The 23,877-nt window shown below is 38.9% G+C and overlaps 1 protein-coding gene across 1 annotated transcript in view; it reads left to right on the forward strand.

Moving 5' to 3' along the window:
* The window catches only part of LOC104957753 (BMP/retinoic acid-inducible neural-specific protein 3-like), an 81,931-nt gene extending 63,132 nt beyond the window's left edge, over positions 1-18,799 (forward strand). The window contains exons 5-7 of the mRNA XM_010785408.1: positions 10,456-10,678; positions 15,403-15,709; positions 16,340-18,799. Coding sequence (XP_010783710.1) covers positions 10,456-10,678; positions 15,403-15,709; positions 16,340-17,161 — 1,352 coding nt within the window. The 3' untranslated portion in view covers positions 17,162-18,799. The remainder of the gene's footprint in view (positions 1-10,455; positions 10,679-15,402; positions 15,710-16,339) is intronic.
* Positions 18,800-23,877: the final 5,078 nt, after the last annotated feature.

The raw sequence follows: 23,877 nt of genomic DNA on the forward strand, positions 1-23,877 counted from the left end.
ACAGAGCTCCCTCTATACAAATCAAACTGTAGACGGTGTGAAAGCACCTATTGTTTTAAATAATGGTCGGAATGTGACCTGTGAGCCTTCTGAATTACCGTGGGACAGCACATTACTAAACTAAAATGTTCAATCAATAAAGTAACATCTTATCTTAATAATATCTTCATATTAATAATAATAATAATACAGTATGTGTCCAAAAGGGAGCAAACGATTGTAAAGGTAAAAGTATGAGCATAACAAATAAAGAAGTGTAATCTAAACATTTACATTATAATTATGATTATTTAATACATAAAGACTATATATTATTGAATTAAAAGATTAGATATACTTTAGTTGATCTAAAATATTGATGTGTTCAAATGCTCTTCAAAACACAACTGAAAGTCCATGAAACTTGTCTTTCTGTATTTGTGAATAAAGCGCCATCTCCTGGTTAAAACCTGAAATTGAAAATCTGGCAACGCCCTCTTGGAAAATAGTGGGAGGGCTTAACATTCCTCTATACTGGTCTTTGGCACATCGTAGGCAGGAAGCTGTAAACTGGAGTCTGAAATGAAGTGCTACATCTGTATCTTTATTCAAGAGCGTGGTATTTAAATTTGAGAGCATACTTTATTGATTTATTTCCCTCAAACCCTGTTCTCGCACTCAAATAGTGCCTGCTTGCACTTAGATTTGCTCTGCTTCTGCTCAAACTGTACGCTCACACTCAGATATATTGCTGCTTACAGATTTCCTGTGTTCCGGCTTAAAACCTTCTCCTCGCACTCAGGCTGTTTCTGTGTGCTCGTGAAATGTCTGCTCTCGGATTTGTTCTGTCAAAATCCCTCAACCAATAGGAGGCCAGGTGTCCTTGCTGGTGCGTTCGCTTTACTTGTTAGAGCGTCCCGTAAGGGCGGTTACTCTTTGGTTTATAAACTACCGCCCTCCACGGCTTTACAACATAACATGTACTTCACTTGTTTAATTTACAACTTTTTGGGGGGGAAAGCACAGTTAGTGTATATATATATTTATAAAACGGACAAGTAAAATCAAGCAATCTGATTGGTTCTTAGCCGTTATATATATACACTAACTGTGCTTTCCCCCCCAAAAAGTTGTAAATTAAANGCATCAACCTGGTGCACTTTGAGAGCTAAAATTAATTTATAACAGTATTTTCTTTTTCTTTATGGATATTTTATAAATCACTCACCTTTTAAACTGTATTCTTGCTTTACTGTTATATAGTATTTTATAACTGCTTTTCATTTATTCTCATAAATGGTGACCAAAACGTTTGAGACCCACTGAGATAACTAGACTAAAGTTAACTATCTAAACAGAGAGTCCCTTACCTCACTGAACTGTAGTTATCTCTCAGTCTGACAGGATAGAGCTCTCCCTCTCCTTGTTTTAGAAACAGCTTTTAATATCCGTTAAGCTAACCAGATGCTAACAACAACAATGCCAATAGTGAATTTGGTAGAAATATACTGTATAGGCTAATAGTAAAGATATTCAGCCATATTTATTGAAGATTTTACATTATAAATATTCCCCAAAATTATTCAAAAGCATATTCTTCCAAACTCCTTGCTGTAGTATGACACTATTGATGTGTGTAGTGAGTTTGGTAGTAATAAGCTGTATAAAAGTGATTGAATATGTATTCTCTTTTTTCGGAGTTGAACTTTGCAGACGGTCCCTGAGCACTCATTTCTTCTCCGGCTGCGGATATAGACCAATGTAATGTGTCCAGCTCGGAGGACGGCGCGTATTGGCTTTTTTTAAATCAAAATGTGATTGTAGTTCGTTGTCAACCTTACCACGGTACTTAGGAGACGTCATTTGTGTCTGAATAACGTTTTTTTCATGAGTTATTGATCCGTGAAATCAGAATCTCCCAATATCGTTCCAACTTTACTGAACTAAGCCAGAAGACCGTCTCATTTTGTAGACCGCTCGGTTTGCAAGTGTGGCGTGAGTGCGTGAGATATGGGTTAATTGCGTGAGTGTTGGCAGCCCTGATTTCAGTAGTGTGTGCGAGGTGAGTTTGAATTTTGGCCTACACGGCCCTTCATAGATAAATGCAGCATATCCACTGCAGGGTGTGACACGGCTCTACTCAACATGACACGCTGTATCTGGTTTTCCATTAGCCTAAGATGTAGCTTGAGTTTGTATGATGTACAAAAATGATTTTATTGCTTCTGCTAAGCAAACATTGTCCGTTCTGTAACTGTCCAAGTCTGTTCACATTTTCTTTTCAAGTTCATTAGTTAACCTAGGTTCAGGAGCATGGCAACGCCTCAACCCAGTCTCATCACGGCCATCTCTATTTATACCAGGGTTTCCGCTAGGATTTTTTCTCGCCCGTTAAATGTCCGAACAGAATTTATTTTACCGGACAAATTTGAAACTTACCGGTCATGTTTCAATAATAATAATAAGAATTGTGTAGCAGAGTTTCCGTTAGCAGTTAATTACCGGACTAGGACCGGATATGCTGATGTTTAAAACTCAGTTAATGGGAGTCATTTTTATATGGCTTCAGTTTATAATCGTAACAGATCGAACAATTCAGATTCATTTTTCAGATCGAACAATTCAGATTCTCCCTAAAAGGAGGCTTTCTGCCCCGTTACTTCTCCGCTGCTTTCTTGTTCCAGTATGAAAAGCAAACTGCAGGCAGTTTGCTTTTCAGCCCAAAGGTATACTGTTTTTCTCAGACGCGGAGGGNTCATCAAGCACATGAGAGGCAGCGCTGAACAGTCTCTCGCTGTCAGTGCTTGTGATTTGATCTTACTCCGCATATTTGTCCGGGTGTTTTGATTTCAAGTGGTGGAGTAATCCCGAAGTGGTGAAAGTCTTTGCAGTTACACCCCCTCGAGAAATGTCAGATGAACACGTTTTACAAATCGCAATCCGCGCCTCTTTCTCTGATATTTTTAAATATCTCCAAGCGGCAGACATGTTGGCTGTGAGCCAGCCGCGAGCATGGTCGCGTGCCGTGCTTGTCGCCGCGTTTTGATTACGTCATCACAACAACACGTTAGCTTACCAACGTAACCCTGTTCTCTGACATTCGGTGATATTTTTTCGGTGCTAAAACCCTTTCGGCCGAAAGCCGAAAGTGCCTTTTTAACCATTTTCGGCCGATAATTTTCGGCGGCCGAATATTCGGTGCATCCCTAATAATTATGTTGTTTGTTGTTTGTGGAATCATTTATTGAAAAATGAATCTGAATTTTTCGATCTGTTACGATTATAAACTGAAGCAATATAAAAATGACTCCCATTAACTGAGTTTTAAACATCAGCATATCCGGTCCTAGTCCGGTAATTAACTGCTAACGGAAACTCTGCTACACAATTCTTATTATTATTATTGAAACATGACCGGTAAGTTTCAAATTTGTCCGGTAAAATAAATTCTGTTCGGACATTTAACCGGCGAGAAAAAATCCTAGCGGAAACCCTGGTATACAGATATAAATGCAACTTTAATTATTCTGCAAATAATACATCATTCGCTGTTTAGTTGCTATGAATTCATGAGTTCAGTTTAAGTTGAGAACAAGCAACGCTGTTGTCCTCTGGAAGGATTTTCAACTAATTATAGAAGATGTGTCTGCACAAATTGCAAGTCTATAGGGGATTATGGGCTAATCTGAAAACAAAAAGTTTACTTAATCAAGAAGCAAATGTAATTACACTGTATCGTAATAGCCTACAACTGAATGAAAGAAAAACAATTTATAATTTTTCACTCTTCTTTTACCACTTCGCTTTTGACAGGATTCACAGGGGCAAATGTTTAACAATTTACCCACTGAGCGTTTAAGTGCTTAGCATAATATTAACACTTTTCAGCATGTCTCTATAGGGTTCACAAGTACTTTTGTTACTAATTGTCCTCTGTTTTTAACATTTAACTGATGACCTCTGCTGTCTCCAATGAGGGATTTGATGCAAACAAATTATTATCTTGTAATATAGAATCTAAATTCTCACTTTGGCGCAAATAATTTATGTTCTAGGTGTTTTTTTTAAGCATTGGGTTGTTCTGTGTTCTGTGACATCAATCAATCCACTGAGCAGTGACTGACTTCAAGAAGTACTTCAAGTAGTTTTTAATACAGCAGCTCCATAGAGATTGCCAAACATAATATCCTCCCTGCTAACTATTGTGTGAGCAGTGTCAGCGATGTATGATGGATGGTGCGTTTAATGTGCTACCGACACTTTGAAGTGATGAAGATAGCAGCTTACTCGACAGCTCTGGAACCTCTGTTTTCCGCTCCGTCTCTCCCAGCTGGCGCCACTGCAGAATAAAAGAGGCATAGCTCCGTCGTACTTGCCTGAAGACATCCCAACTCCAACCTTATTGTCTGTCATGTTTGCAGCTGAATTAAAGGCACAAAGGAAGAAAGATTATTATTGAAGTTGTTGTTGCGAGGATTCATGTGGGATTTAATGAGATGATCTTCACTAAGATGTAGCTGACAGACAGGGGCACTGCAGAGGAAACGGACTCTTAAGAGAAAGGAGGTGTTGCAGGTAGCAGTGCTTATCGCTACGTATGACAGGCACTTGTAAACCCATCAATTCTAATTTCAGCTGTGACAGGAATGCTATCAACCATTGTATGCAAGGGTTAGAACTGATTTATGTACATGTTTAAGATGGAATATTTGGTTATACAATGCAAAAAAACGAAATGTCGATACAGAAGTGAAGCTGCAAAAGAAAATTGTGTTCAAGTTATATGAAGTTCAACCCTATAGTGCATATTGAAGGGATTGATAGTTCAGTAATGCATGTATAATGGTTCATAATCACACATGAAGATGCAATATATCAACAATCCATAGACTCAGAAATAAAAACAAGTTACTTCTTGATCTGTTTTTTTATAAATTAAAGATGGACTGATGGGTCTTATAATGCATATTGACCAGAAATGAGAACCAATACTTTAAATTGAACTTAACTCCATATTTAATTATAGGCATGACTGGTGCAAAAACAAATCTTCATTCTAACCTTAATCAATTGTGAATTCCCCTCATAATGCATTATATAGGTCATGTGGTTTTCATAGAAAGTTTTACCTTTAAGTCAAACACATTCACAATGCTTGCTGAATATATGAATAGAAAATGATGTTGCAATTTAGTATGATTCGGTAATCTTAAGTATACACATCAGGCATGGAAGCAAGTATGTTCACTCAAAGATCACCATTATCCCTACAAAGGCAGGCAAATGTAATTACAGAGAGACTACCTTAGAGTTCACTTTAGATGCCACACTAAATGCCACTTTCATATAAACTCTACTGAAGCTATTCTTAGGATTCGCACCGACTTTCATTAAGACTAATAGCCGCTTTCACACCCAGTACTTTGCTCTACTTTGTTCTCAGTACTTAGTCCCGCCAAACTCTTTAGTCCCAGAACTGTCCTAGTAGATCGCGTTCACACCGGAATAAGTCCCTGAGGGAGGATTACGCGAATGAAGCCGCTGACGTCACTTCTTCTTCTTCTGCTTCACGGCGTATACTGCCACCCGAAGTCCCCGGCCTGGAAGTCCCCGGAGTTGGGCTTCCGAGTAAATCGCCAGAAGCGCTGTCACCTCCTCATCAAACCACCGCTCCCATGTTTTCTTTTTTGTTGCCATAAGTTTGTCTCTCTCCGTTGGTGCGCTTGGCTAATGCTAATGCTAATAATGCTAATGCGACTGAAAAAGGGTGAAAAGGTTCGCATGGACTAGGTTGTAGTTCCAGATAGTTTTGGTGTGAACGCAAAATCCCAAGAACTATCGGAACTATTCCTGGGAAAAGTACTCCGGTGTGAAAGCGCCTATTATGTCTTTAAGAGATGATGTTAGAAAAAAAATATGCAAAATGTGAAGATAGAGGAAGAATAATGAATCATGTTTATTACATTACATGTCATTTGTTAGACGCTTTTATCCAAAGCGACTTACATACTCAATACTGTGGACTATCCCCACATGAGCAATTTGGGGTCTGCTATAGTCTTATAAATGACAACATAACTCATCTCTGACTACTTAATTAAGGTCAGGGCACCTTCATTGTTAAAGCTTTACCAACTAACACCCAGTCTACACTTCACCTTTCTTTTCTTTTCGCCATGTAAGCATGTTAGCACGGACACACAGTCCATACAAAAATAATATATAACATTTACCTTGAACTACAAACATATGATGGCTCTTCATTTGCTAATACAAGACTTTTATTCTGAGATGTGTTCATGAATGTGCGTTTGAATGGGTGAATGCTGGCTTACGTTGTGATGTGCTTTTAGTGGTAACTAAGACTGTTAACAGCATTACATAAATGCAGTTTAAAAAAAAGCAGTAGATGAGTAGATAGATCGACATTGTTATCTCCAGCTTGGTTTGAACCAAAATCTATTGAGTTTTTTTGACTCCCCTCTCTACTACACATTAGCCCACTTAATGTTACTCAGACGTTTTAATATCCCATGTCCTTGTAGTGTGTTAAATGAACAGGCCTCAGCCAGTCAGTCACTTAGCTGTCGCCTCTGCCTCATGATGTCATGAATCTCTAAGTCAGCCCGGAGATGGAGATTTCAGGGTTGTGCGGTCAGCCATTATGAAAAAAAACCCTGAGAAAAACCGCCTCTTTATGTGATAGATTTTGAGTGAGCCAAATTGTCAATAAATGTGGCACACGCAGTCATAAATGTCAGGAAAGGGAAGAAAACAGACAGACAAATGTATCCAGCGTAATGGCAGTGCTAATGGTTATTTCTGAGAGTGTATGAGGAGAGAAAGCAGGAAATAATGCTCAGGGAGTGTTACAGGCAGATAGAGAGCGCAATAGTGATTTGAAAACCGAGAAAGGAATAAGAAATAGGGGGAAGGTGGTAAGTGGATGTACATGAATGTGTATGTGCCACTGTCTGTGAGTAAATTATTGATAGAGGGAGAGGGAGATGAAGACGGATGCGGGACAGAGGGAAGGAAAGTGATTTGAGGCATATGGAGGCATATGGAGGCATTGATCTCAGCGGATAATGGTCACAGTAAAGACTCACTGCATGTCTCTGTGCTGAAGAAAAGAACGACCCTCCACACCTAAATCACACGAGATATTCTAATGAGCTAATTATATTAATACGAGGGTCTCCGAATAGGTACCTTGGCAGCCATATTTGAACAAAGTAGCTATCATAGCAGGTTGTGTGTCTTTGTTTACATAAATGAACAGTAATCGCTACATTCTGTGCTTTTTAACAGCTGATTACTTTGAGCAGATTGAGCCAAAGTGTATCAAGCTACTTTTCCATGGCATTGCCAACAAACATTGAACACAGCACATTCACCGCAGTGTAGCCTTTGATGTTTTGTAAAGATCAGTAGAGGTGAAACTAAACAAACACTCAAATAAACAGTGATGAAGTTAACATTACCTCACTTATTTATCCTCATGTACATACAGAGGGGCTACGGAAGAGATGATGGAGTAAGAGACGTAGAAACAGACAACTCGAGAGACAACGAGATAACCCAGACTCGCTAGTCCAGAAGAGAAAGATCACACCACAGGAAAGAGGCAGACATACACAAAGGGAAGGATAGAGAGAGAAAGAATTGTGTCATCTGGGATCCCTGAGCACTGTAATATGCTTGAGTCTCATCAGTTGAGCTCAGCTCAAGGTCGGCTTGGCTGCAGATTTCCTTGTTGTCTCCCTGCCAACGACAGCACATGGGAATATGATTCTCCAGCAGACCCAGAACAAGCCTAGAAGGTCTCACTTAGCTGGCTTTGGGAGAAAAGGAAATAATAGGTTCAAGTTTCCCAGAGGCTTCATACTGGCATAATATTTACCAGTTGTTCATAATAGAACTCCAATGATCGTAACACCGGAACGCTCTTGGCAAACTCAGCACAGGGTACAAGCTGTGTCTTCTGCGCCGGTGTAATTCTCAGTGTAATTTACTCAAATGGTTCCCAATCCTTTTATGCTGGAGTTCCTACACACTGACTAGTGAAATAGGAACCATTGGATTTGATTGCTCACAATAAAGTAGATCCTGTCAGACTAAGGTACCCATCAGGGGGAAACTTGGCTGTTTATAAAGTTTTAGAGCAGAACATTTTCAGAGCAGCATGAGGGTCAGTGAAGCCGGCCACATTTTCCTAAATTACAGCTCTGGGCTATTTCATGTAAAACTCACTTGTGCTAAAAGCTTAATCTTAGATATGCAATATAAAAGCACCTTGAACACTGTAATCGAATTGCAAAAAATAACAATAGCCCTTGTGTTATGTTTACATTTCGCACCCTTTGGTAATGTTCGGGTCAAATTGACCCAGGACATATTTCAGGGTTTAAAAAAATACAGAACTAAATTCAACATGCACAATTCCTTAAATATATTGTCTTTAACTCATTCTCCAACAATATAAATGAAATATGTGATTAGTTTTTGAAAATACTCTTTGCTAGATCAAATTTAACAATGGAAGTGTCCATCGTTTATTCTGATAAAAATGTAATTTATGTTAAAAATAAATACACTGTAATAAAAACTAGGTTTACATTTTGCTCATGCTTTTCTAGGACAAATGCAAATGCAAATTGTTTCATTAATGTTTATCATTTTTAATCTGTCATATAATAATCAAAGCCCTGAAGGACATAATAATATGTGTGTGTGTGTGTGTGTGTGTGTGTGTGTGTGTGTGTGTGTGTGTGTGTGTGTGTGTGTGTGTGTGTGTGTGTGTGTGTGTGTGTGTGTGTGTGTGTGTGTGTGTGTGTGTGTGTGTGTGTGTGTGTGTGTGTGTGTGTGTGTGTGTGTGTGTGTGTGTGTGTGTGTGTGTGTGTGTGTGTGTGTGTGTGTGTGTGTGTGTGTGTGTGTGTGTGTGTGTGTGTGTGTGTGTGTGTGTGTGTGTGTGTGTGTGTGTGTGTGTGTGTGTGTGTGTGTGTGTGTGTGTGTGTGTGTGTGTGTGTGTGTGTGTGTGTGTCTTTAGTTTGTGTCTTTAGTCTGTGTGTTTTGTGTCTTTAGTCTGTGTGTTTCTGTGTGTTTTTCTCTGTCTGTTTGTCCTGGTATTGTATCCGGGTCGGATTGACCCGAACCTCTTATGAAGGATATAAATGCGGGTGAATTTTTTCATAAGTGGAAAAAAATAAATCCACATGTCCTTCACAATAAATAAGCCCCGGCCATTGAGTTTCAGGTTGAACGAAAATATCCGTATATTTTTTGTATTCATTAAAAATGGAAATCGGGTCAATTTGACCCGAACACCACACAAGGGATAGTCTTATTTGTCTTGTGTTTTTTTGTCAAATACTACATTTTTTTTATCTTAGAAAACAATGGTATACAATATAATAATAATAATACATTTCATTTCCAAGTGCTTTTTCAGGTGCTCAAAGACGCTTTTCAGTGGTGATAAAACGTGATATAATAGAATACAAATAATACATATATTTTCTCAGAATAACATTCATACATTTATAACAAAAGTTATATGCAAACTCAGGGCAGGGGATTTCATAAATACAGACATTTATAACGTGTAACATATTCCACCAAAAATAATAGGTCGATTATTGTTTTTAACCTGTTGAGACCTGTCTTTTTTAAAGCTCTGGGTTTCTTTGACTTTCACATTCTACTAAATGTATTACATTGTATGTTCATGTTATTGCCATTACAACCAAATTGATTCTGATGCTTCAATGGTTTTGACTGACGTGTTGTCGGAAATGGCAGAATGGGAATTCCGTTAGTGAATTTAGATTTGTGGGGAATGGCAACTGAAATAATTGATTTGCATTAAACCGTGCTTTTTGTCTTGTTTGGTTTTGACACAAATTTGCTGGGACAGCAGCAGAATTAGCTTTGAATTGCATCCATAACAGTTTTTGGGGCATTTGCACCACAGACATAGAACCTCTCTCTATTTAACCACATGCTCTTATGGGTCTATTCAGCTTGGATTTTCTCTTTACTTGTTTGGGCTTTTCAAGAAAGAAATACGACTTAAATCATAATGCCCATCTGTACGTGACACCACACTGTCAATTGTCTCAATAAGTACCGCTTCTAAATGACAAGGATGCAAATAATGCCACTGTGGGTACTTTGAGCCTCTAATGTTGAGGTGAATGTTTTTAACCGCAGATTGAAGCACAGGTGTTTACTTCGTATTGGTAATTCATTAGAACATAACAGCTTTTTGTTGTGTTGTAATGATACATGAAACTCCCCCTGCTTCTCAACTATTGTCTCTGCATGCCACTAGGGATAAAGTAGACTGTGATGAATAGGTTTTCAGTTTTCAAAAGGGGTAGGCTATTGTTAACATATGAATGACCAGATTGTTTTATTTGACTTGTTTCTCTTTTTGCTCCTTTCCCTTTCTCCGATGCCTGTCCCCGCCTGCAGATGAATTCAAAGCCCTCCTGAAGCGCTTGCCCACTGACCGGTTTTTGAATGTGTCCATGATTGCCAAGTCCTGGGCGGCTGACTTGTCTCTGCAGAAGCGCTACGCCCAGCTGGAGTCCGGCTCTGCCCTGGTTCTGAGTAAAGCCCAGAAGATTGTCAGGAAACTGTTCACCCTGAGCAAACGCTGCCCAAAACATCCTCGCATCAGTCTGCCCAGAGAAAGGTAACCCACGGGCATGCAATGAGAGAAAACTAATCAAATGAAGCATTTTTGATAATTGCCTGCTTTGCGATGATTCATAACAGCTGTAGGCTCTCTAGCAGCCCACCTCAAGTGGAGCACACTGTGAAAATCAAGAGCAGTCTGTCTGGAAAGTGCTTAATGTAGCAACAAACAAAAGGTTCTGCACACAGGAAGTTTGGAAACATGCCAGTGGGGCAAACAATCGGTTATTTTAAGCTAATTCCCATCCAAAACATCTATTTGTAGAATGCTGGCATTGGGATTTCAGATAAGGGCTGTCTCTGCTGCCAACTGATTGTACGATAGTAAATATGTCCATCTGTGTAAAACTGTTGGGCATTGTGACAGAGTAGTACCAACATAATGTAAATAGCTGTAGCCTGAATGCATCAACCTGAATGGATCATATGTTACTAACAACCAGAGGTGGGAGTAAGTCCTACATGTGCAAGTCATGAGCAAGTCTCAAGTCTTGACCTACAAGTATCAAGCAAGTCCCAAGTCACTGTGGTGAGAGTCAAGCAAGTCAAGTCAAGACATTGCTCAGGTCAAGCAAGTCAAGTCATACGAAATTCTGATGGATAAGCCAAGTTTCCGCATTTCCGCATCAGTTAAAAGACAGTGGTTATGAAAATGGATTCAACTCACACTATGATCTTCATTACATACACAGTTAATCATTTGAAATCTAATTTAGACGATGACAATCATATTAGATTCATATTAACCCCAGAACTGTAGACAATATAGCTAGGACTCAAAAAGTCTGTTCAAAAAGGCAGAATTCCAGGTAAGAAAATATGGCATTTGCCATTACACATATTTAATTAAAATGTATGTTAACACTAGAACCGCCAACAGCGTCAGCACCTACATAGATATCATTTTCAAACCATTTAATTTGTTCCTCTTCATAATTTCCTTATAAACTAAGCAGGACGATTTAAAACTCACTTAATTGGGTTAATTTAGAAATGGCTTCAGTTTATCATCATAACAGATCAAAAATTTCAGATTCATTTTACAATAAATCAAGGAATGATGCACTTCTACAAACAAAAACAACATAATTAAAACATTTAAACAAACTACTAAAAGTAGATGAACTACATTATTCAAAAGTTTCCAGTAACTTCTGATAATAACACAGGGAAAATAAACGAGGCATCTCTTTTCCTCTGTCTCTCTCCTGACAGCCGTCAGTATCAGGGTTAGTCAAAAATGAATCCCTTGGCGGTTCTAGTGTTCATTTACCGTTTTGTCTTCTCTTTGCTTAATCGATTTGAAACCAAGTCTAACGTAGCTTAAACTTAACGTTAGCTTTCTAGCTAACACAACACATGCACGTACCTTTCTCTGTGGGTTTTTTTTTAGTGACGAATGAAGTTGAATGTTGTGTCACTGATCTTTATGCTGCAGACCCTGCATACCGCTGTTTTCTTCTTATTACCGTCATCAACAACATAATCCTTGAATGCAAACTTCCCTATTTTTGGAGTAACGCGAGCCGCTGCCATGTTAACTGAGACTCCTGCCTTCAAGTGGGTTGCCAGGTTTGCGCGCATGGCACTATAATCACCCAATCACGTTTTTCGAAAAAACTAAACGTAATATCTCACTACAAAAAAAAACGCAAATATTTAATTTTAAACAGTCAAGTCCTTTCAAGTCATCTATCTCAAGCTTAAGTCAAGTCTCAAGTCATGAATACCAAGTCAAGTCAAGTCTTTTATCAATGTTAGTCAAGCAAGTCTCAAGTAAAAAAATATGCGACTCGAGTCAGACTCAAGTCAAGTCATGTGACTCGAGTCCCCACCTCTGCTAACAACCCACAAAACTCCCAAATGGTAAGGCCCAGAAACAACTTAATGATAAATAAATTATAAACCTTTTATACTCTATAGATATTAATGACTCTAGCATTAAGTGTAAATGTAGCCCAAGAGATAGTCTTGGTCCTTCTCTGAGGGGTGTGACCTAATACAAATACATATTTCAATTATGACTATGCATACTGAACAACTTTATTTTTGCACCAATTCTGAGCACTGTGGATTACGCCAGTTTACAAGCTAATGTTTACCTAAAAATTGAGAAATCCGCATCAGACAATATTCTATGAGCCATGTTGAAAAGGGGTTGGTTCAACATTATCAACAAACGGAAACTAGAATGCTTTAAAAATCTATATCATGTCCAGCTCAAATTAGATTCAGAAATGCAGTTAAGTTCCCAAACCTTAGTGTGTGCCATTTTACCCAAAACCATGATGTTTTCTCAACCTAACCAATTTGTTTTAGTGCATTTACCTGAACAAACCTTTACTAAAACACGGTCAAAGTTATATTTTTTTATCTGAATTTTGTAATAGTTTTAGAAGGTTACAGACAGATTATGTTTGTCTTTTGAAGGGGCTTTAAAACAGAACACGATTATATGTACCAGTGAAGGAAGCGTGGACAAACCTTGCATTCTACTTCCTACATTGGCTCTGAATGTTGCCATAGGATGTATGTTGTCAAGAACATTATCATACAATAATTCCAAAGAACACTGGGCAAGGTGTTTTACTGCACTGTGCAGGTGTTTGGAAAACAACCTCACTACCTCTTCAGTTGAACAGACAGAGAACAAAGAACCACTGTTGTTGAAACCATCTCATAGTCATTTGACAGGAAGACTGACACCCTTTCCTGTGCAAACTCTATAGCCATGCTTGACTTCTGAGCAAAATACCCATATAAACTTCACCCGGCTGTCATTACATGGCTGTTTTGTTGCCGTACTGAAGGGAAAAATAAAGACAAGCTTGTGAAAAGCCGGTGTTAAGAGAGGTAAGGGAGGCTGGGTAAGATAGATGTGAACAGCCAGAGTGAAATAAAGAGATAGAGGAAGGAAATAAAGCAAAAGGATGCTGGAAATGCAAGAAAGACGTGATGGTGGGATTGAGACTTGTGTGACAGCGAGGAAAGGTATAGTTACCGTAGGGGAAGGCATTTATATGTTAAGGTCTGTAGTATTGTGGAACGGTTTAATCAAGTCCTCTCCCAGACGGACAGCTCAGCACTTGTTTACAGAGGACTTTAGTTTACCTGACAGTGCTTTCCTGCTACCCATCACACCATTCCCCTATCCTCGCCCTCTGCCTTACTTTCTGTCAGCAGTCACCTCTGTGTTGCCTCGCTCTGTCTCTCTGCCTCACACCTGTCACTCAGAGTCTCAACTTAGTACCTATACCAGCAACTACAATTTATCAGGAGGGGCCGCTCAGCTGCAAAAACTCCCCTATTTTCTTCTGCACAAATCCATTTGTTTTATCATCATTCATTTATGTCTATTTACATAGGCCTGAGGTAGAGGAATAGCTGGAGCATTTGGGCAATGTTGTGTGTGATTTCCTGAACTTAGCCCGGGGATAGAATCTCTGCTGAGCCAATTTTCAGTCTGAACTTGTTTCTGCTCTTACCGCACCAAAGTGGATGGTAATTTATGTATGTCTGCATTTCATCTCTGCTGCAGTCATACTGAACACCCACTCTATACAAAAGTGTCAAATTGCCACCATCCAATTTTTAAAGAACATGGAACAAAATGTGATTTAACTTTTCACCTACAAATAAGCTAGATGTGGGGTAAACAGTGCACGGTCTGTTAAAGGGGAAATCCTCACTTAAGGATCTTATTCAAGATCTTTTGTAAAAATGTTAAATGTACTTTTTAACTAAGTCTATACTTCCTGAGAACATTTTAAAAGGTGAAGGTATGAGAATAGAGGAAGCACATGGAATGTTAAAGAGAAGGCACAGGGGCAGCTGTCAATCACAATAGAAACAATTACACAGTTATAGTGGGGCATTTGCAATTAAAGCACCCCATTTGGCACATGTTGGTTTATATGTGGTGAAAGTATATAGATATTAGGACCTGCTTAATTTGGCCCCTGGGTCCCATGGTAGCCCTTATCAGCATTTATATCTCCATTCTCATTCCCGCCTACAAACCTCTGACTAGTGGTTTGCCTGACACACTGGATGCAGACATAGACCGCTCGAGATATGCAATAGCCAAGCCAACGTAAACCAAATGTGGGAGATAATTTAAAAGAAATGCAGCAAATGTAGAGATACTCCTACACCTGCACGAGTCACACAAATAACAAACTCTGTTTTTTTTGTCCTTGCTCTTATTTGTCTTCTCTACTACCAAAACTATCCAAACCCCATAGAACTCCGCAACAAACTAAATTAAGTTACATTTGTAGTCAAACAAATACAAATAATGAGTAAAAGGTCATCCTAAACTTCACACTTCTTTTATTCAACCGAAAAAGATTATGAAAACCTCATCAGAATCAGAATACCTGTATTCGTCCCACAGAGGGGACATTTACATTTGTTACAGCAGAAAAGAGCCAAAGACAGTTTCATGTTAATTAAGAAGCATACATAATAAAAAACATTAAAGGTAAAATAATTAATAATTGACAAAATACAGATCCTGTAACAGTTCTGAAGATGTAGCAGCCATGTACATATTGCACAGTTATTAACGGCATATATTTCTATATTCACATATTGCACATAATGCACAACACCACACAGAGACTGGCTATCGTCAGAGTGAAACGAACAGTTAGGTACTTATCGTTGGATTGTGCGTCTGTATACACAATGCGTCATTGTGCTTTTTCTCTCCCTCTGCAGGCCTGTTGGGTTTTGGTTGAACCGGGCTCAGTCCCTGCTCTACTGCAATGAGCACGGCATTCTGGGCTCGTTCTTTGAGGAGGTGAAGAGCTGCATCTGCCCTGGGGAGAAGCCCACCTGCCAGGGAGTCGTCCCCTGCGTTGTGGGCACCTCCTCCACCTCCTGCTCCTCCTGTGCCACTGACAACACAACACGTTGCGGATCCTGTCACCACGGAAACCTCCTCCATCTTGGTTCTTGCCGGCCGAGCATCTCAGCATCCCTGGACCACTATCTGAACTTTGACCTGGACATGCCTGATGCTGAGGTTCTCAAAGCTTCTCATTTTTATATTCCATTGTTTCTTAAAGTCATATTGTACCTCTCGTTACACTTAAAAGCACAACATAAATGATTTTTTTCTGAAGACTCATACCTACAATGATAATAATTATGACAGCACATGAGGATACAGCAGAAAATGGAAATTAAATGTTGGTATAGTTTCAAATGGATGCTTCAGTCCTGAAAAATCCAACAATCTCTGACAGAATCAAAATGAAATATGGCAGCATAATTTGCACTGTAGCTTGTCCCTATATAATTATCTCTCTCATTAGTTCTGCCTGTCTTAAACTAAGAAACATGCAAGCCTATAATCAAAGCAATGGGTGTCTTAAGTGTCTGTGGGAAAATTAGTTGAGCAGTTTCAAATACAAATCTGACTGAGAATCTATTTCACTGTGTCTTGGATTTAGAAAATAGGAATCTTTGACCTTTGCTTATTTTATAATAACATACAACTATAATCTAATATCTGGTATTGATCGAAATCCTATAGATTTGTGTAATCAACTCTGTAATAAGGTGATGGGCTGAACATCAGAGACATTGGGGTATTATTATCTGTCACCTTGTGGAAGTGATTGTGTTCTCACAGTTTGTTATTCTCTCTCAGGCGAAGCACCTCCTTCAGCGACTGGACAGCAAAATTGAAGTCCACGCCATTTACATCAGCAACGACGTTCGCCTGGGAAGTTGGTTCAATCCTGCCTGGAGGAAGAGAATGTTGCTGACACTAAAGAGTAACAAAAATAAGTCAAATCTTATACACATGCTGATGGGCATTTCATTCCAGATATGTTTGACTAAGAATTCAACACTGGAGCCCGTGCCTGCAATTTATGTCAATCCTTATGGGGGAAGTCACTCAGAGAGCTGGTTCATGCCAGTCAACCAGCCTGACTTCCCTGACTGGGAGAGAACTCGATTGGATGCCGTCGCCACGGCACAGTGTTACAACTGGACGCTGTCTCTTGGCAACAAATGGAAATCCTTCTTTGAAACAGTGCACATCTACCTGCGAAGCCGCATACTCACAGATGATCCAACAGTGAATGAAACTCTCTTCTATGAGCCGTTGGACCTGGATGACCAGACGTCCAACATGGGGTACATGAAGATCAACACGCTGAAAGTGTTTGGATACAGCATGCACTTTGACCCTGAAGGCATCAAGGATCTGATTCTCCAGCTGGACTACCCCTACACGCAGGGTACGCAAGACGCTGCCTTTCAGATGTTGTTGGAGATGAGAAACCGGATTAACCGGCTTTCTCCACCAGCACCGCAGCCACTGGACCTGTTTTCTTGTCTGTTGCGCCATCGGCTGAAGCTGTCAGTTGGCGAGGTGGCTCGCATCAAGGACTCTCTGCAGATGTTCAACTCCAAGCTCCCCAATGCTTCACCTGAACCTGAACTGGCCCAACTCTGCAGCTAGCTAGCTTAGCACAAGTCAGGTTCAGGAGTGATGCTACCCATACCAAGTGGAGTTGCTGCTTGACTGAGCAAGGGTGGTCCTTCTAAATTAGCCTCTTGGACCCCAATCCTCTGGATTAACAGTACATCCAACTGCAAAAGCTGACTGCTGGGCTTTTCTTTGGTTTCTCTTGGCTGATGTTATGTTCTGTCATATTTTTTATCAGAATTGCCATCAGAGCACTTTGATGAACAGTAGTCATGTTGTGAGCTTTTGGAAAAACAGCTGACATCTGGACTCTCTTTTAGGAGCTCTGAAGTAGGAGCCTGGAGGCTTACCTTTGCTATTACTGCCATGCTTTTGGCTAACTGTACAACTGGATGAAGTAAAGAGACTGTCTTACACCGACAGGTTGTTTGATTCGGAACCTCAGAGAGCCGATGTCATTAAGCATACCTAAGACATCTGCCTTGCAAAGATAAAGGTGGTTTTGATATGTAAAGAGGAACTCTTTGGGGGTCTTCAAAAATGAGTAAATGGAAGAGGAGATATCCCCTTTTCTAACCCTATTTTATTTGGCTTTAGAACAATCTCATGGGAAGGGAAAATTGGATAATATTATATATGTGGTAAATGAGTTGTTATGTTATGCTTAACAGTTTCAAATTTGATAATCCTGAACCCTGTTAATGTCTTTGACTATTTCTTTGTAATCCCTGCCTCCATTTTATCTGGCATTTGAAAACTTGTAAGTACAGTATCTATGCTTAACATCCGAGTGAGAAGCCTGTTAGTGATGTTCTGTCCTTGGTGGTGTGTCTATACCAAAAGAAGGTGAACACATTGGCAAACTGAATGGCAAATATCTTAAATGTTGAGTTCTTTTTTTTTTAGCTGAAATTCATGAAAAAGTCTTCTGATGTGCTAACAAAGAGCTCTGAGGATATAGCGCTGTAAATAACGCTCCATCTAACCCAAGGTGTGGACAAGTGCACATTGCTTTTTAGATAACTGAGTGCAAAGACCAAAAAAATGTTTATAACAAAACAAACTCATGCCTTATATGGAGAGTCAATGTTAAGATAAGAAGCACATTTCGTTTTTGTGTTTGATTTCCCAGCGAAGGGTGTATTGCTTTTTATATTTCAATATTTCTACCAAGACAGAACAACAGACACATTCTCCAGAATAGGTGGTAATGTATCTTTTCCATGTAAATGCCAGTCACACTTTCTGCAGTTACTTGTTTTGATTTGGTGTTGTGAAGCTTTGAGTCACTATTCACAGTGCACACCGGTAATGTCAAACTGTAATTGTTCTGCAAAATCCTTCTATCTCCAATTAGACAAACTCTCAGTAACTGATTGAACCTGGTGGATTTCATTATGGTTTTAAAAGGTTTTCAATTCTTTGGTTTAGTCTCAGGTCAATTAAGTTTTTTATTTTAATGTGGGTCCAATCCGAACTGCCAGTTACCAAGGAGACTGGAGTTACAAGGTTTCTGCAGGGCAGTGATGTTGCTCTTGAGAACTGAATTCTACATTATGATTCTACATTTACTTCACTAACTTCTCACTGAAAGTCATTAAACCTTGTATGTCATTTTCAGCAGTTCTTCTGTGCTCAGCTTGCTTAAGTAAAAACAAAGTGGTTTATCTATTTGGCATCCTTTGTTTCATTATTTGCTCATAACATGTGTATTATAAAAAATATATATTAATATGTTAAGAACAGGTTGTCTTCCAGTGTTTTGGCAACTCATATTCATATTTCTTTAACCAATTTCCTCGCCATGTGAGAACACGTTCTAGACCCCGCCACAGATTTACTAAGAACATAGTGCTTTGCCAAGATATGCAGGTTGAAGAAGAAGATGGTGTGGATAAAACTCAATAGAATATTCATGGGAATCTAAAGAAAGAAGTGTTTCTACCAGTGGAGTCTTCATAGTTAATTAAACATACAATATAAAATCAAGTTTGTTGAGCACAAACACAATGTCCCATTTGTTTGCTCTTAAAAATTAATCAGTTTGCATTGATATTAATGAATGCATGAGTTTGATTTTAATGGCCTGTATTTTAATTAGCTTTTTTAAATTAGGCTAACTTATAGAGGACAGTGATGTTCTCTTTGCTGTATAAATGTAGTTTGTCTTGATATGTAGAAATACCTAATTTCAATACAATTAAACAATGGCAAATGTTATGAAAGAGATGCAACTTTGAGGCAAATCACATTTAAAACTGATTAGAAAAACAACACTGATTTAGTCTCTCATTTTCCAGTTTAATTTACCTAGCTAAAATAAATGCAGTCATTTCACAGGCTGTAGTTTGTGGTGTGTCAAATTGAATTACATCATATAGACTGAAGTTCAAGAAACAACTTTCTTCAACAGTATCAACAAATACTGAACATAACAACCTTCATATTCAGGATGTGCACACAACATATAATGTTTGCTGTAACTAATAAACTGGCAACTGTGTATTCCTTAATTGACTCTCGCTATGAAAAACCAACTGCATGAAGCAGGGACAAACAGAAATGTTTAGGGTTAGGTTTTTTTTTTTTGTGTGTGCCCAACTCGTCTCTCTGTCTACTCCTGGTGTTGGCACACCTGTGACAAATTTGCGTTGGGTTATGGACAGAACAAATTAAAAAAGGAACACGTCATGAAGGTAGATTAACCACATTACACACTAAACACACAAATGTGATGTAAAGGTATGAACTTGTGTTTTCTTTCATATCGACGATAATGTTCCACCTCTCACATGTAGTCAGATGATTTAGTAAAATTACTTCAGAAAAATGGGGACAGCAGCTGTAACAGCTATGGTTGTATTATTGATATTTACATTAATAAGGTAATATGTGATAGTTATTTATTTCCAAAGAGGGCAAAGGGGTATTGGTTCAAGTGTTTTTAGCCTCCGTGCATACATCTCTATTCTCTGAAGAATTTTGTATGCGCCATATCAATATTTGATAACGACCTACCGAAACAATTATTTGTTAAAATGAGGGCTTAACACCTATAATATATGACCCTGATTGACTGATAACTTGTTCCTTGTGTAAAAACCATCCCATTTGTTATGCTCAGATTTTTAAGACAGAAATTCACAAGCAAAACTGACCTTCATACATCAAATACAAAACATAAAAAAGCCCTCTGTTCACATACTTTTTTCCCTGAGATTGTTTGCACAATCCTCCATGAAATGCATTTACAACAAGAATAGTGCATTTTGCATTTGCTTGAAAATCGTACCTGTGTTTAGTGTGTCTGGGACAGAATGTGTCCCATCTGCAGCTAAGAAAAATGAAGTAAAAGTCTTAGTAGAAATAGCAATAAAATGGATGCATAAACTTCCAATTACCTCCGGCCCCTCATAATAAGATGAATGTTCTCTAATATACGGAGTGCAGGGTTTTTTGTAAGATGAAAAGCCAATTTCCCGGGTTGTCAGGGAGCAAACAAGAACCAAACGCACGCTGTCACATTACATAAGACTGCTGGTTTATCTGCTGGAGAAAGCAAGAGTGGGAATGGAGAGAGGGACAAGCAGAGTGACATAGACAGGAAGAGAGAGAGAGAGACGCCTAACGATGGCCAACTTGAGCAGCCTGTATTTCTTTTTTTCCGACTCCATAATGAGGTGGTGAAGGAGTCACTCTGCATTGGGTTAATAAACAGTTATTCATCTTCAGCTTGGCACCCAGGAAACAGGAGTGGGTTTGCCCTTGGTCTAATCTTCAGGCCTGTGGAAGACAGCTAATCCATCAGAGCACTATTTAGACTGCGTACTACAAACTTTCTGGACCTCCCAAAGAAGTGGGGGAAGAGAGAGAAAATGAGAGAGTGATTGAAAAGGGAATAGATGACATAGAGGGAGAGATGGAGCCAAGATAAGGTTGAGAGAAAGTAGGAGGGTGAGAAAAGGTGAGAGGGGTCGGGCTGCTAGTCATGCAGTGATTTATGATGTTTAGGAAGTCAGAGAATGTGAATTAATGAGGTAGAATTGGGGAAGTCGACTGCCACGTGCATGTTCCTGTACCTGTAGGTCATTTGACATAGTCATCAATAACGGATGAGATATGAGGCTTTGAAATTACTTTCAAATAACATTATTACAAAAGAATCCATATAAATGATCCATCTTCGGAGACAGTTTGAGAAGGAGTAAAAATGAACAGTTAGAGCTTGTTTGACCTTCTCTGAGTGAGGCAAACTGAGTTTTTCTATGTACGGTGGTCTATTATAACTATCATCAGCAGCATCATCATTGGCAGATATGAAATGCAGGTCTCATACAGTTCGTCAGTTTCACTCAACAGTTCGCAAAGAAATATAAAAGTCATTTATTCCTCATATTGCTTTCCAAGACTCTCTTGGCAAACTCATTCATTACCTCTGACCAACAATAGACAAGGTCACATTACAATTCAACTATAGTGTTGTAAAATATGTATTTCTCGGTCAGAATTTTTAGGACAAACTGCAGTGAAAAATTGCTTGGTATCTCTGAATATATTACATTTCCTTAGATCCTGGCTTTCTATTTAATAAAACATGGTCCAATAAATCATATCAGTACTCATATAATGGTATATATTTATATTAAGCAATATGTTCATCTCTGTTGCATATAACCTACAAAGTGACACACGTTTCAACAGTTCCATTACTCATTTCAAAAACTACTATAATGTACAGTGGTAATAATACAAACAAAATAAAAAAAGAAAGCGGAGGGAGTTTTAATAATATGGCCGTATTAAAATAAGAGCATTAATACCTGTTTTAAGGTTTTGTTCGTCAGAAATGGCTTCTTTAGGAATAGAAAATCGGTTTTATTTGTAAAAGAAACTGGCGGACAGTCAGATCAAAGTATTCAGCCAAGCCTCTCTCTTCTTCTTGTCTCTCCTTCCGACTGCTATCTTAATATGAACCAAATAAAGTTAGTAAGTAGAGGTGCCATACTCAGCCTTTGCGGTCTTAACAATAATCCTTTTGTTTTTCTTACAACAACAGTGTTCACATGTTCGAGTTCTAGATGATGGTAGATTAAATTAGTTTATGTTATTCAGAAAGAACCAAGCTGGAAATTAGGATTTGTCATCTTCCGCTAAAGATGACGATGTGTTGGAATTTGAAAGAATACGTTTTCATTCAAACGATCTTAAGTGGCATTTTTCCTGCTGTTTTTTTTGGTATGATTTCACACACAAACTGAGTTCTAGGAACAAATATGAACACAGATGCTTTCTTTAGCTCAAATTTCATGTAATATCTTGATGAAATTACAAGCATAAGGTATTGTGTATGCTACTGCAGGAAGGGTGAAACGTTGACAGTCCGTGTAAGTGGGATGTAAACACTTTGCTTGCAAACGCAACAAACCAAAGGCCCATGGGGCTTCACTACACATTGACCCTTGTAACCTTTGAGCCTAAACAGTACATGTTGCATGTTCTGTGGTTTTAGAACATAACCTCTTCTGTTTATTAGATTGCTTCCTTTCTCTTCAAGCCTTACTCTAGAATATAAAACGTTCCTTACCAGAAGTACAACAATGGCTTTATGTTCAAATTTGCTTTTTCTCAAGTGACTTCCTGTGTTCCTGATAAATAAATCACTCCACTGATTCAATAGCAAAAGTTAAAGAAAACCTCACATTCACTGAGCAAAACTGTGTTCAAAGATGTTATATTTACACCATCCTGTTTACGTGTTTATTTGCAGTTTTCATTAGCTAGACACCAGAGGCCTGTACTACGAAGCAGGATTTTTGCTTAGCGGGCTAACTTCAGGGAAAACTCAGGGTTTCCGGTCCTACGACGCTGGTTCTCTTTTTAGCGGGCTAGATCTCCATGGTAACTTATGCTGAACGGCTAACCTGGGGCCTATACTACGAATCAGGATTTTCATTTAGCAAGCTAACTTCAGGGATTTCCGGTCCTACGAAGCTGGTTCACTTTTTAGCGGGCTAGATAACATGCTGAGCGGCTAGCCTGCTCCGGAGCAGGATAGGTTCCAGGATAAGAGATCAACTCAGTGAAAGCACCGACTGCTGACCAATCAGAGCTCAGTGTGCGGAGGAAATACAGTTTGAACTGCCGTTGCAGGAAAGACGGCCGGCCAAAATCACTGATTGTGTGAACGTGAAAATGAATTGAATATCACCTCCCATCTTCAGAGCAATCTGACTATTATAACTATTATACTATTATTATACTATTATGTTAAGAAAGCTTAATTAAATATCTGCCACAACATAAGTAACCGGATCAAAGTCTTTGATCCGGTTACTTATGTTGTGGCAGATATTTAATTAAGCTTTCTTAACATAATAGTATAATAATAGTATAATAGTTATAATAGTCAGATTGCTCTNGCAGCTGACTCAGATAAGGAAATATATGATACATTATGATGTGATATGAGTGATAATGGGACACATCGACGTCTGCACTCACAGTGCTGCGGACTGTACTTAATGTTACTTTGATCCTTTTACTTATGTTGTGGCAGATATTTTAGTAAGCTTTCTTAACGCTAATTTTATAATAGTCAGATTGCTCTGAAGATGGGAGGTGATATTCAATTCATTTTCACGTTCACACAATCAGTGATTTTGGCCGGCCGTCTTTCCTGCAACGGCAGTTCAAACTGTATTTCCTCCGCACACTGAGCTCTGATTGGTCAGCAGTCGGTGCTTTCACTG

This window comes from Notothenia coriiceps, unplaced genomic scaffold (genome assembly GCF_000735185.1).
Source record: "Notothenia coriiceps isolate Sejong01 unplaced genomic scaffold, NC01 NC01_scaffold00027656, whole genome shotgun sequence".
Classification (NCBI taxonomy): Eukaryota; Metazoa; Chordata; class Actinopteri; order Perciformes; family Nototheniidae; genus Notothenia; species Notothenia coriiceps.